The following is a 12,958-nucleotide window of genomic DNA, read 5'->3' as shown; positions in this document are numbered from 1 at the left end:
AAGTGAATGAGCCTACTCTGTAAATATCCTGCAACCATGTGCAATGCACGCAGTTGTAGCATGCTACTGTGGGAATCAAGGGGTTAAAGCACTGCCTGCTTTAACCCCTTGGTCGCTGTACTGCACAAGGTTGCAGGGCCTTTGCAGAGCAGCCCCATTCACTTGAATGGGTCACGATCACCCACCGAAAGCAACAGTTGCTTCATGTGTACTGGCCACTACAGTAAAAAGGGGGTGCTGTTGGATATAAGGACAGAGAGGGGACCTCGGGATGAGGACAGAGAAGGACCCCGGGATGAGGACAGAGAGGGGCCCCTGAGAAGAGGATAGAGAAGGGCCCCTTAGATGAGGATAGAGAGAGGTCCCTGAGATGACAGAAAGGGGCCCCTGAAATAAGGACAGAGAGGGGCCCCTGGATGAGGATAGAGAGGAGCCTTTGAGATGAGGACAGAGAGGAGTCCATGAGATGAGAACAGAGAGGGGTCCTTGAGTGAGGACAGAGAGGAGCTCCTAGGATGAAGACAGAGAGGGGCCCTGGTATGAGGACATATTTCCCATGCCCATTTCCCCTCTGTGGCAGACAGCCTATCTTTGATTTGGGGGAGAGGGGGTTAACAAGATATGTGCTGGGGGTGCTTTTGGAGGGGAGAGGACTTGTGTTGGAAGGGGGGGTCGGATTTGAATTCTCCCATCCCACCTTCCAGCACAAGTCCTCTTCACTCCCAAAGCACCCCCGAGCATATATCCTCTTACCCCCTACCCACCACTCCTTTATGTGTGCATGCTTGATGCTTGTTACCTGCCCCCCCTTCTGTGTCCCCCTCCTCTGTATACATTTAAAAAAATGTGAAGACCTCAGATAGCCAGTGTGGCACTTGCAGTGTAATGTCCCTCCTACCCAGCTACTCCTCCTTCTGTCTGTATATATGAGAACATCAGAGCTGAGGAGGAGGTTCTTTTGTGAGCTCTGTATGGTGTGCAGGTTGTCAGTGGGGAGAGGTGCTGGTGTCGGCTGCCACAGAGGGGTGATCGGTGCACATGGGAGCCCAGGCACCCTGTAAGAGATGTGGCGAAGGTGTCCCAGGTGCCCACCCTAGCACGCCCCTATCAGGCCAGTTACGGAAGCTCAGTGCACTTGGCTGCAGGTTTCAGTGAAGATTTGATGGGGCAGAGGCACCAGGAGCCTCTCATGGGACCCCCTACTGGTCCCACGCCCTTAAGCAGTGCCCGAGTGCCCTAACGGTCAGGCTGCCCCTGATTGGTGTACTGTAAAAGTGAAAAGTCTACTTTTTTTAAAATAATGTAGCACTACTCCCTTGGGAGCTGCTGGTTACAGGTTCCCCTGGGTTACCCCTAGCAACAACATAACAGTTCTTTTTCAAAGTGCTTTGACTCAGTCAGGAAACAGTCTAGGAGCTTTGGTTTTTGTGGTTTTATTGAGAACTTGGATCGGAATGAGTGGGATACTCGAACTTGAATAAACTATGCACAACTTTGCTGTGGCGACAAAATATTGCTGAGTGCGTCAAGGCCGCTGCTTCACCTTGTCATTAGTAGTGAAGAAGACATTAAAGTAGATAAGCTGTACTGTACTGCAGAACACTGTTCAGGGCCCTTCCTGGCACCCCCTTTGTCCCTATTCTTTAGGGTTTTCTACACGGCACCCCCTTTACTGTAACACTCTCTGTGTGAGCTAGCTCCTTGATCCCCTGACTTCATTGGAGTGGTGCACCTTCCTGGGCAGACCCTTAGGCAAATCTCCTGGTACTCACGGACACTGTTTTTCCCTGAGAGACTCTGCCAGCAGCTCCGCTGTCAGCTACTCTGGATCCTCTGCAGCTCAGCTCCACACCTGGTTTACTAGGCTGACTGCCTAAGACCACCTTCCTCACACACAGCGAGACAGCCGCCAGCCTCCTCCTGGGACTCTGCTTTCCGCCAAAGACACCCTGTCACATGTCCCCTCAGTATTTATGATCAATCCCAGGATGCACTGCGGTGGTGCCCTCCCACTGGGACTGCCATAAAACCCAATGTGCTGAGTTTCCTCCCCTGTCCAACAAGCTCCTTCATTGGATGCAGTGGGGACACTCCCTCAGACCCAGGGAATCACACCTGGAAACATGTGACAGGCAACAAAATAGATCAGACTCCCCTGATAATCAGGAAGAGCAATAGATGCTTTACCTAGCATCTACCTAACTAGGAGGGTGCTACAATAACAAACATGTTCTACTTACCTCCTCTGTGCAGTGGATTTGGCTCAGATCCTCCCCTTTTTGGGTCCTTGACTTGGCTGGAGCTCCTGGCCCCTCTCTCCAGCAGCTTGCTATGGGGGCACCCGAGCCAAGCTGCAGCTCAGTGTATCCATTCCGACACAGAGCTGTGATTTGGCCCCACCCTCTCACTCTCCTGATTTGCTAACTGCTTTGATTGACAGCAGCGGTAGCCAACGGTCCAACTACTATGTCCCAGCCAATCAGGAGGGAGAGTCCCGGGTGGCCGAGGGACTCATGGACATCACTGGAAAGAGAGGGGACTCGGGTAAGTATTAGTGGGTGCCTTTAAATCTAGAACAAATAGATATAGGGAGAGCTTTTTTCCATGGGCAGTAAAGGCAGTCAATGGGAAACTTATTTTAGGTAATAAATGGGTAATGTTTTTGTTTTTGCTATTTTAAGGAATGTTTGTGTTATTCTGTGAAATGTTTTATGAATATTTACAGTGTGTTAAGTTGGATGTGATTTCATTTGTGTTGGAATTTCCTCCTTTTTTTTGTAATTTTTTGTGGATTTTATTCACAATGACAATAAGTCTCAGCACTGTGAGTAAGCGCAAGCTTTGTCCTGTAGGTGGGGTAATGCACCATTCTGAATGGAGACCAGTGAATTGTTTTGGTTCTAAAGAAATCTTACCAGGCATTTCTTCTATTCCTACTGTCTCTTCGGGGAGAAAGTAGATATAACACATTGTCCAATTTTCATCAGTGCTATGGATCCTGAGCTATCGCGGGTGACAGTGCACCCCCCGCACCCCGCAGTTGTCCAACCATGTTACTTAGTAGAAGGTAAATAGCTAATTAGATGCGATTGACAGTGTTTGTATTCGACAGCAGGTACCTGCCTGAGACCAGCGCTGTCACTAATAATCCAAGGGAAGGGGCATGTCAACTCAAGAATGTCTGGAAGACATATACAAGACACTATGCCACTAGTTGGTCATGCAGGGGGAGGGGGGCAGTCTTCCAGAGGAGGGGTCATGTCAGCTAAAGACTGGAAGACATATGCTGGACACTGTCACTAGGCATGCAAAACGAGGGTGTGTGTCAGTGTAAGTCTCCTGTTATATTAGAACACATAGCACAGAGTTCCGGCTCTCGGATGCGATCAACCAATCAGAGCAGGTTAAGCGTGATGACGTAGCCGCTGCAGACCCCCTACGTGTTTCGTCACAGATAATGTCCACTGGGGTTGGTCCGAGCGGAATGACACCATGCAAGGCAGTATTTATAGGCAAAGCCACCACCTTAGGCACTGGCAATTGCCCAAGCTACACCATAAATCAGATAAAGAAGGATGGTGAAGGAAGCCCATACCGCAGGAACAATATAAACACCATATAATGGCAGAATATCAGTATGGCATATACAGTATAAATTGCTAATTTAAAGCTTTAATGTGGGGTTATCAACATTAACACAGATATTGCGAAAAATCTCCATATTGATATAGGTAATTAATGAGGATCCCAAATAGGGATTAGTATGGAAATATCAGTGTTAATACAGATATTAAAAATAATGCAACTCTCTACATAAAAATAAATAAATAGTTCCCTTAACCAATTCTTGGTAATCTAGTAAAAAACTAATAAAAAACTAAAACAGGCCAGAAACTGAGACTACAGGAACACCGCTAAATATAATTCCTAAAAATACTCAAAAAATATACATAAAATCTCTCCAAAGAAGGTGACATAAAGCATACAGATTTAAATTGCTCTAGGCATTATTAATAAAACAATTTATATCCCAATCCATATTTAAACCGAAAGGGACATAAGATTTAATATCATAAATCCTTTGAGTTTAAAGCTAAGAGATAACCTTAACCATGTTAACCATTTTTTTTTTTAATATGATAATGTTGATTAGAGTACCTAGTAATCATGGAGAATCCAAAGGTACTATCTCCAATATTCCTATCCTTAACAGCCCTTTTGCAAAGCATATTCTTTCTATCCATATTAGCTACTATCCCAATGGTGTTATCAATATCCTGAATTGAATATTCCTTCTCCAAAAACCTTGTTTTAAGGATATCAGGTTGTAAATAGAAATCCTTAAGGTTGGTGCAATTGTGTCTAATCCGTTGAAATTGACTCTTAGGCACTCCATTTAACCAAGGTCAATAATGACAGCTAGATAGGGGAATGTAAACATTGGGGAATTCTAAGGAACTCTGTTCTTCCTGAACGCCTTGTTGTAATTTTCAAATGAGCTCTAGCTATACGCTATGAAGCACCCAATGTTATCGACCCCCCAAAAACTATTTCATTCTTTCAGTCCTTGACAGTTTTTTTTCCTTGCAGATCATGTAGTATTTGTTGAATTCATTATTTTAGGGGTAGGAGATGTACCACGTTTCAGTCAACATGTACCCTTAAAAAATATGATATTAATACATTTATTACCTGTTCTTCTAAGTATGTTGTCTACATGATACAATGTCCATGTTCAAAACAATACATTGAACGTACTAAGAGAGAACTACATATACGTCTCTCTGAACACGTGGGCAATATAAAAAGAGGCTTTAAGGGACATAACTTGTCCAAACACTATGCTAGATATCACGACAAAAAGCTGTTAGGCACTCAATTGTTTGCTTTGGATAAAGTAGTCCCCCACTGGAGAGGTACTAACATTGTTACGGCTATCTCTCAGCTTTAAACTCAATGGATTTATGATATTAAATCTTATGTCCCTTTCGGTTTAAATGTGGATTGGGACATAAATTGTTTTATTAATAATGCCTAAAGCAATTTAAATCTGTATGCTTTATGTAATCTTCTTTGGAGAGATTTTATGTATATTTTTTGAGTATTTTTATGAATTATTTTAAGCAGTGTTCCTGTAGTCTCAGTTTCTGAACTGTTTTAGTTTTTTATTTGTTTTTTACTAGATTACCAAGAATTGGTTTAGGGAACTATTTATTTATTTTTATGTGGAGAGTTGCATTATTTTTAATATCTGTAAAATACGGCCTTGCGTGGTGTCATGCCGCTCTGACCAACCCCAGTGGACTTTATCTGTGACGAAACACGTAGGGGGTCCGCAGCAGCTATGTCATCATGCTTAACCTGCTCTGATTGGCTGATCGCATCCTCCGAGAGCCAGAGGTTTGAAACTGAGCCCACATGAACACTGCTTGTTTACTGTATCAGCTTATATTGTTGTTTATTTGTCTGTATGCTTCTGGAAATTGTAAGTGCAATACCAACTTTTAATTCAATAAACCAGATATCTTTTAATGCACTGTGGAAGCTTTTCTTGTTTTATCATATTGGGAATCCTTATACGCCCGCTGCATGGGACATCCAGTTTAAGAAACCTCTGCCACTAAGTCCTCTTGACCACCTATAATTTAGTGGTCTGGATTATCTGGTAAGCGGATTTTGGTTAATCACCTTGGGTGTGAAGTCGAGGCCTTGAGTCACCCTCTTACCTTTATCTTCAGTCATCTGTCTCCACTGGTGGTCTGGTTCCTGCTTTGACTACTTCTGTGGACTGATTTTTAAGAATTTTTATTCTAAGGGCTTTTTAATATTATGATTCATTTAGTGCTGCACATTTATTCTTAACAATATGGCATTTTATAAAAGAACCATTTTGGAGTTTATCTAAAGTGGAGAATATTATTTACAAATTGATCAAAAGACTAGCAGGTAATTGTTTATATCTCATGTGATATTTTTTTTAAAGTTGTATTTCTGATTATTTGCTCTTCCAAGTCATTCACAAAAAATGTTTTGTTGTATGTGCCCAACCTTTAACATTTTTTTGGCAATCAGTTGGAGCTACATTATGTCTGGAACTTACCAACCCTTTCCCCATCATGAATAGTGTATGAAGCCCAGCAAGAAGCTACTTTTGGTTCATATAAGCAGAGCTTTCTTCTCTTGTTGAAGATGTATTCAGGTATGACCAGGTCTGCTGTTAGAAATCACAGGACCCCGAACAGCCTACCTGGTAGAGTCCCCTGAATATGTCAATATTTTCACAAAAAATACACTAAAATCACTGACAGGGCCGGCCCTACCATGGGTCCCGCTGGGTCTATTGCATCTGGGCAGAACTTGGAGAAGGGCAGCAAGTTGATTCCTATGATTTTTTTTCCAGTGTTTATTTGTGTGTCATCAGTTTGAGGTGTGTTACGGGTGGCATTTCTTCATCTCATACTGGTGCCCATAGTGCAAACTGAGGAGTATAGAGGAGGCAGAGCGTCTCTTCTGGGGAACGTCCCTCACGTGATCGTGGTGTGCACAATGACCTCAGACATTAGCACACTCCATCTCATGCAGGGCAGGCTGGATTTTCTAGGGCAGTGGGCGCCCAAGACACAGGAGTGACAGGAGGACTGAGGACAGAAAGCAGGTGTTTGGTGGATCGGTCCGGTGGTGAGTTATGGAAGAAGATAACAGTATATAAAATATTTTCTAACTGTTATATTTATATTTGGGGGGGCAGCATTTTATTCCTGGACCCAGGCAGCACAATGACTAAGGCTCCATTCACACCTGGGCATTTTTGAGTGTTTTTCAGCTCCAAAAACGCTAAAAAAAAACATTCCAAAACGCCCAACAAGTACAACCCCATTAATTTAAATGGCCACTGTTCACATCTGAGCGTTTTGCAAAATGCCTGTAGCTTAAAAAAAGCACATGAGCTTCTTTTTGGGCTGATTACCAGCGTTTTTGATAGATGTCAATGCCTGCCTCCAAAAATGCCTGAAAAAACAGCCTGAAAATCGCGGTAAAATCGCAGTAAAAATCACGGTAAAATGCTACGCTCAAGTGTGAATGCAGCTTTAGGCCAGCCCTGTGAATTATCCCTTTTTAATTGTTTGTTACATAAAAAAAAAAAAACAATTATAATTTTTTTTAAAAATGATAAAAAAATGTTAAATTTATTTACAATTTTTAAAAATGATTCATTACAATGATTAAATATAATTTTTTAAAAATGTGTATTTTTTTTACAGGACAGGGAAGCCTGCAGCGCTGCAGGAGGGGGGGTGGCACAGTAAAAGGAGGACACACGGAGGGGGGGGCATCAAAAGCAGGCAGAACAGGGAGGGGGATCGGGTTTGGAGAAGTAATTACAGAAATGATGCCCTGTGTCTGTGTCTCTCCCTGCAGCAGCTGAAAGCTGGCAGGAGGGGAAGAAACTGGCTTTCAGCTGCTGCAGGGAGCTGCACAGGGCTTCCTTCTGTAACTGCCCCTCTGCCTAACCGCACCGATTCCCCGTGCTGTTAGGGCCCCCCTGTGTGCCCGGGGCCCCCTACAGAAGGACTGGTGGTCCCCCCTTATTAGCGGCACTGGGTATGACTACAGTGAAGCATTCAGTTATGAGTCCACATGTTCCTTATTTTTTCATGTGTGTGTCATTGACCCATAAACAAGAAGGAGAAACTGATTTATTTACAGTAAATCTTTCCTCTGAGAAAAATGGAGGCTAAGATTGCCAACGTCATTCTAAAAATGCAAGCTGTGTGTTGTGTTAACCTTCTGGTTTCAATCATTTGTGGAGTGTCTGACCTGGAGCCAGTCTACATATTATAAAAGTCAGTACGAATGCTGAATTAGTGCTTCAAAGTATTAATACAAGAAGGTCAGCATGACAGCCATTCAACCCGCATTACAATGATATCCTATACATTTCTTTTATGACAAGTATACTCCAATCACGTAAAACAGATAGACAGACAAAAATATAATTATTAATATCCATTCCTTAAAAGTTCATCAATAAAGAAGACTAATCCTACATACAATTCCGGCTAACCAATAATGTGGTACATACCATTTGCTGGGGGGATTATAATTGTTTTGTGAGAATTAGAAAAATCCTTAGAATTCACAGAGCTTTGATTTGTCTTTGTTGTACAGGTAAATATTCCACCACTGCTTGGAACTGTATATTTCATCCCAGATGCCACGGAGGTAAATACATCTAATCCATACTCCACACTTCCATATGTATACCAGGTAATCTCCCTTCCTTGCTTTTTATTTCCACATTCAATTTCATACTTCTCTGTGCCTCCAATTCTAACATCTGGCTGATCTGTAAAATAGAATAAATGTGACTTTGCAGTGAATGATTCTGTTGTGATCAGAACTTATATGAAAATATATATAGCGTTTCTGGACTCATCTGTGATAAGCTCCTTTTGATACACCTCAGGCAGAATGTAAAAACACTATATGTTGGGTACAATAAACCCTAAATGCTTACATACATAGTTACATAGTAGTTAAGGTTGAATAAAGACTATAGTCCATCCAGTTCAACCTGTGTAGGTGTGTGTTGACGTAATTATTTCCCATATACCTGAATGTTTTGATCCTTAAGATGTACGTCCAAGAGTCTTTTAAGAGTAGCCATACTCACCACAGTTACTACCATTTGTGGCAGAAAATTCCACAGTTTTGTAGCCCTTACTGTAAAAAAAACCCTGCGCAGCTTGAGGTTAAATCTCTTCCCCTCTAATTACATTGTATGGCCTCGTGTCCCCATGCATTCATTGTGACTGAACAGTTTTTTTCCTATTTTGAGATCACCGTTGAGGTATTTGTAAATTGCTATCATGTCCCCTCTCAGGTGTCTCCTTTCTAGGGAGAATAAATCAAGTGCTTGTAAGCGCTCTTCATAATTAAGGTCCTCCAATCCCCTAATCAGTTTAGTAAAGGGGTTCTAGAGCCTAACATTGTTTACCTTAAAGTGATTGTAAAGTCTAGTTTTTTTTCTATTAAAGTAACAAACATGTTATACTTACCTGCCCCGTGTAGTGGTTTTGCACAGGGCAGCCCCGATCCTCCTCTTCTCGGGTCATTCTTCAGTGCTCCTGGCCCCTCCCCTCTGTAAAGTGTCCCCACAGCAAGTAGCTTGCTATGGGGACACCGGAGCCGAGCTGCAACTCCTTGTAACCATTCAGACACAGAGCTGCAGTTTGTCCCCCCTCGCCCCCCTCTCTCCTGATTGGCTAACTGAGTTTGAATTGAAAATCTTAAAAACAGTGCTGCACCAGATATAAACAGTAGCGCGATATGATGTAAAATACATAAAAGATATTCATATAAAGTGTCCCAGTGAAATAAAAAAATGTGCAAATTATTCAAATTTCAATATTCAAAACAATGCTGCACCGGATATAGACAGTGACACAATAGATATAAAATTCATAAATGAAAAGCATTCATATAAAGTGTCTCAGTGACAAAATTGAGTCATGTGCAAAATATATAAATGTAAAAGTCCATAAACAGAAAATCCAATCAAATCAATCAATAAAATCCACCATTGCGTGTATATGGGATCATAGTAAGTGCTCTGTGCTCATCCACCACCTGTGCTTTCCAGCCTCTCACCTCACATTCTGACTGGAAAGCACAGGTGGTGGATGAGCACAGAGCACTTACTATGATCCCTAGGGGAGGGACCAGGCGAGTGTCGGTGATCGGAGGCTTACCACAGCGACTAAAACGCTGCATCGCATAATACAGAAACTCGGCCATCCGTCATCCCATGCCATTTGAACATACTCTGCATAAATAGAGTGGTGCACTCCAGCACCCATAGCATGTGAGTGGAATTCCTTATTTTAATAAAGTTGTTTTCATCAGATGTTATTTGCACGATGGATGTCTGTTATTTCTCTTACACGAGAGAACAGATGTTATACACCTAATATTGGGAGTCTGGTTCCAACATGGAACAAAGGAGATTGCACATCGCAACCCTGTGAGGGTATATCTGCAAATTTGGACCAAGCTTAATTGCAAGGTCACATTCAGTGAGGTGAGCACCCACCCTTTGGGAGTCACGAGAGTGGAGGTGACGCACCTGACAAGCCACTATTATATTTTTGAATCCATCACTGGTGATTGGGACTGTCTGATTATTCATTTTTGGAAAGGACTCTTCACATTTGATTCCATATATGCTTTCAGTGATTTACCACCAAATCGCATGAAGTTGCATTGTTTGATTAAGGCTCCTTTCACACGGTCCGCCTCCGCCAGCGCACTCCGTGCTGCTCAGCAGGGATCGATCCGCCGATCCCCGCTGAGCAGGTGGATGACGGAGCGTGTGCAGAGACGGAGCTGTCAGAGCCCCGCTGTCCTCTATGGGGGAATCGGATGAGAACGGACCGCCTGTCTGTTCTCATCCGATCCGCTGGACGGATAGAAAATAGGGTTTCCAACCGTCTGGATTTCACAGACAGGATCGGAACCGGATAGCAGCGGGTGTCAGCGGAGATGTCTCTGCTGACATCCGCTGCCCCATAGGGATGCATGGAGGATCCGATCAGGTCCACCTATAAAACTGACAGGCGGATCTGATCGAATCGTTCGTGTGAAAGGTGCCTTACTATTGTCCCATCTATGTTTTATTAATTACGTTTATTTATTCATTTATTTATCTATATATTTTACTTAGTTCACAGTTTCTGGAGGGAACCCTTCACAATTGTTTTCATATATGCTTTAGCAATTAAGCACTTGTCGCATGAATTTGCATTGTTTGACATATTTTTGTCCCATCTATGATTTATTCATTATTTTATTTATAAAAAAAAAATATATATATATATATATATATATATATCTCACTTAGTTCACAATTTCATGTACACCTTTTAGCACACTGTGCAGCACTTTTTGGATTATATTTCATTTTTCACACTCAGTGATTAGGGAGTGATTAGTGCAAGCTGCAGTCTTTTAGGCATAGTTGCTCACAGGATCCCCTATTGTATTGTAGTCAAATCACCTTATCACCTATTAGTAGCACTATGGACGTCTTTGCATTTTTGGAAAATAAAGATTTGATTCCATATATGTGTAGCACCCTCCTAGGTCGGTGCTAGCAGGTAAAAAGCAGTCTGCTCCATCTGCTTATCAGGGGAGCCTGATCAGTAGTTATGCCTGTTACATGTGCTCAGGGTGTGATTCATCTGGGCTGAGGGAGTGTCCCCACTGTATCCAATAGAGAAGCATGTTGGACAGTGGAAGAAACCCAGCCAGTGACACACAGGCTTTTATGACTACCCCAGTGGGTTGGCACAAACAGTGGTGCATCCTGGGATATCTTCTAAAAGGGCAAATGCAATAGGGCATCTTTGGGCGGGAAGCCAGGTCCCAGGAGGAGGGTGACGGCTGTCTCTCCTCCTGTTTGCTGTGGCTGGTGGTCACAGGCAGTTGGTCTAGTGGACCAGGAAGTGTGGCTGAACCCAGAGGTCCAGTGGAAGCTGACTGTGGAGGTGAAGGCAGAGCGACTCTGGAAAAACAGTGTCCGTGAGTACACTGGGGAGCTTGCCAAAGGGTCTGCCCAGGAAGGGGACCACTCTAGTGGCTAGAGTCAGTGGACGGGTGTCAGCACACAGGTAGTGAGAGTAAAGGGGGTGCCAAGTTATTGACCCTGAAGAGAGTATTCAAGCAGGAGCAGTAATCTTATCTTCACTTCAGTGGCAAGATGAAGCAGCTGCCTTGCCGCATCCTACAGTCAGTTGTCCTTAGAATTGTGCATAGTCACTAGTTGGAGTATCCCACTCATCCCTTCTCCTATCCCAGTTCTAAATAAAACCACAAAACAACATGCCCTGGACTGATTATTGACCGAGCCAAGAACTTTCAATGCCGTTTTATCTATTGTCATTTGGTAATGGTAACCCAGGGGACCCAAGAAGTGTAATTCTCAGCAGCTCTCGAGGGGGCAGTGCTACATATGCTTCAGTGATTTAGCACCTAATCGCATGAAATTGCATTGTTTGATTTACTATTGTCCCATCTATGTTTTATTAATTACGTTTATTTATTCAATTATTTATCTATAGATTTCACTTAGTTCACAATTTTTGGAAGGAACCCTTCACAATTGTTTTCATGTATGCTTTAGCGATTAAGCACTTATCGCACAAATATGCATTGTTTAATATATTTTTGTCCCATCACAGTGCACTGAAGTCTGCAAAGGAATTACAGGTGGCAGATCCTGTTACAAAATCTGTCTAGTAAGAGTTTACCCAAAAGGACTCAAAGACAAAGCAGTCAAGCTCTACATCATCTTGGATGATGAGAGTAATAAGTCACTAGCTAGATCTGTGTTTTTTGACATTCTAAACATTAAGGGCCCCAGCAGTCCCTACTCCCTTAGGACCTGTGCAGGTACAGTGGAGACGGCGGGGAGAAGAGCTGATGACCTACAAATCAAATCTATAGATGGTAAGACATGCCTACCCTTACCGACCATAATAGAGTGCAATCAGATCCCAGACAACAGATTTGATATCCCCACACCAGATGCAGCAGTTCACCAGACTCACCTGAATCACATAGCAGATCTTATACCAGAACTAGATGATCAGGCTCAGATAATCTTACTCCTAGGGAGGGATATCTTGCAAGAAAGCAGATCAATGGTCCTCACAACGCCCCATATGCCCAAAAACTTGATCTTGGATGGGTCATTATAGGTGATGTTTGCCTGGAGGGGCGCAGATAAACCGACATCTGTTAAAAACCTGCTCACTAGTAAACTAGAGAATGGTCGCCCTTCTTCTCTTTTCCAGCCCTGTAAAAATCACATCCTCATAAAGGAGCTACTACACAGCAACCCTGTATCTCCTCCTTTCCTAAGTTCCCTCTGTGGCAGCAATACCTATGACGGTGACCA

At 42.9% G+C, this 12,958-nt stretch overlaps 1 protein-coding gene across 1 annotated transcript in view; it reads right to left on the bottom strand.

The window, feature by feature from the left end:
- LOC309552534 (uncharacterized protein) overlaps positions 1 to 12,958 on the bottom strand; it is a gene marked incomplete at its 3' end in the record, with an annotated part of 156,437 nt that overhangs the window by 34,778 nt on the left and 108,701 nt on the right. The window contains exon 4 of the mRNA XM_082253490.1: positions 8,084 to 8,347. Coding sequence (XP_082109616.1) covers positions 8,084 to 8,347 — 264 coding nt within the window. The remainder of the gene's footprint in view (positions 1 to 8,083; positions 8,348 to 12,958) is intronic.

This window comes from Pelophylax lessonae, assembly GCF_965119305.1.
Source record: "Pelophylax lessonae genome assembly, chromosome: 4".
In the NCBI taxonomy this organism is placed as follows: domain Eukaryota; kingdom Metazoa; phylum Chordata; class Amphibia; order Anura; family Ranidae; genus Pelophylax; species Pelophylax lessonae.
This window is presented reverse-complemented; position numbering and strand designations above follow the sequence as displayed.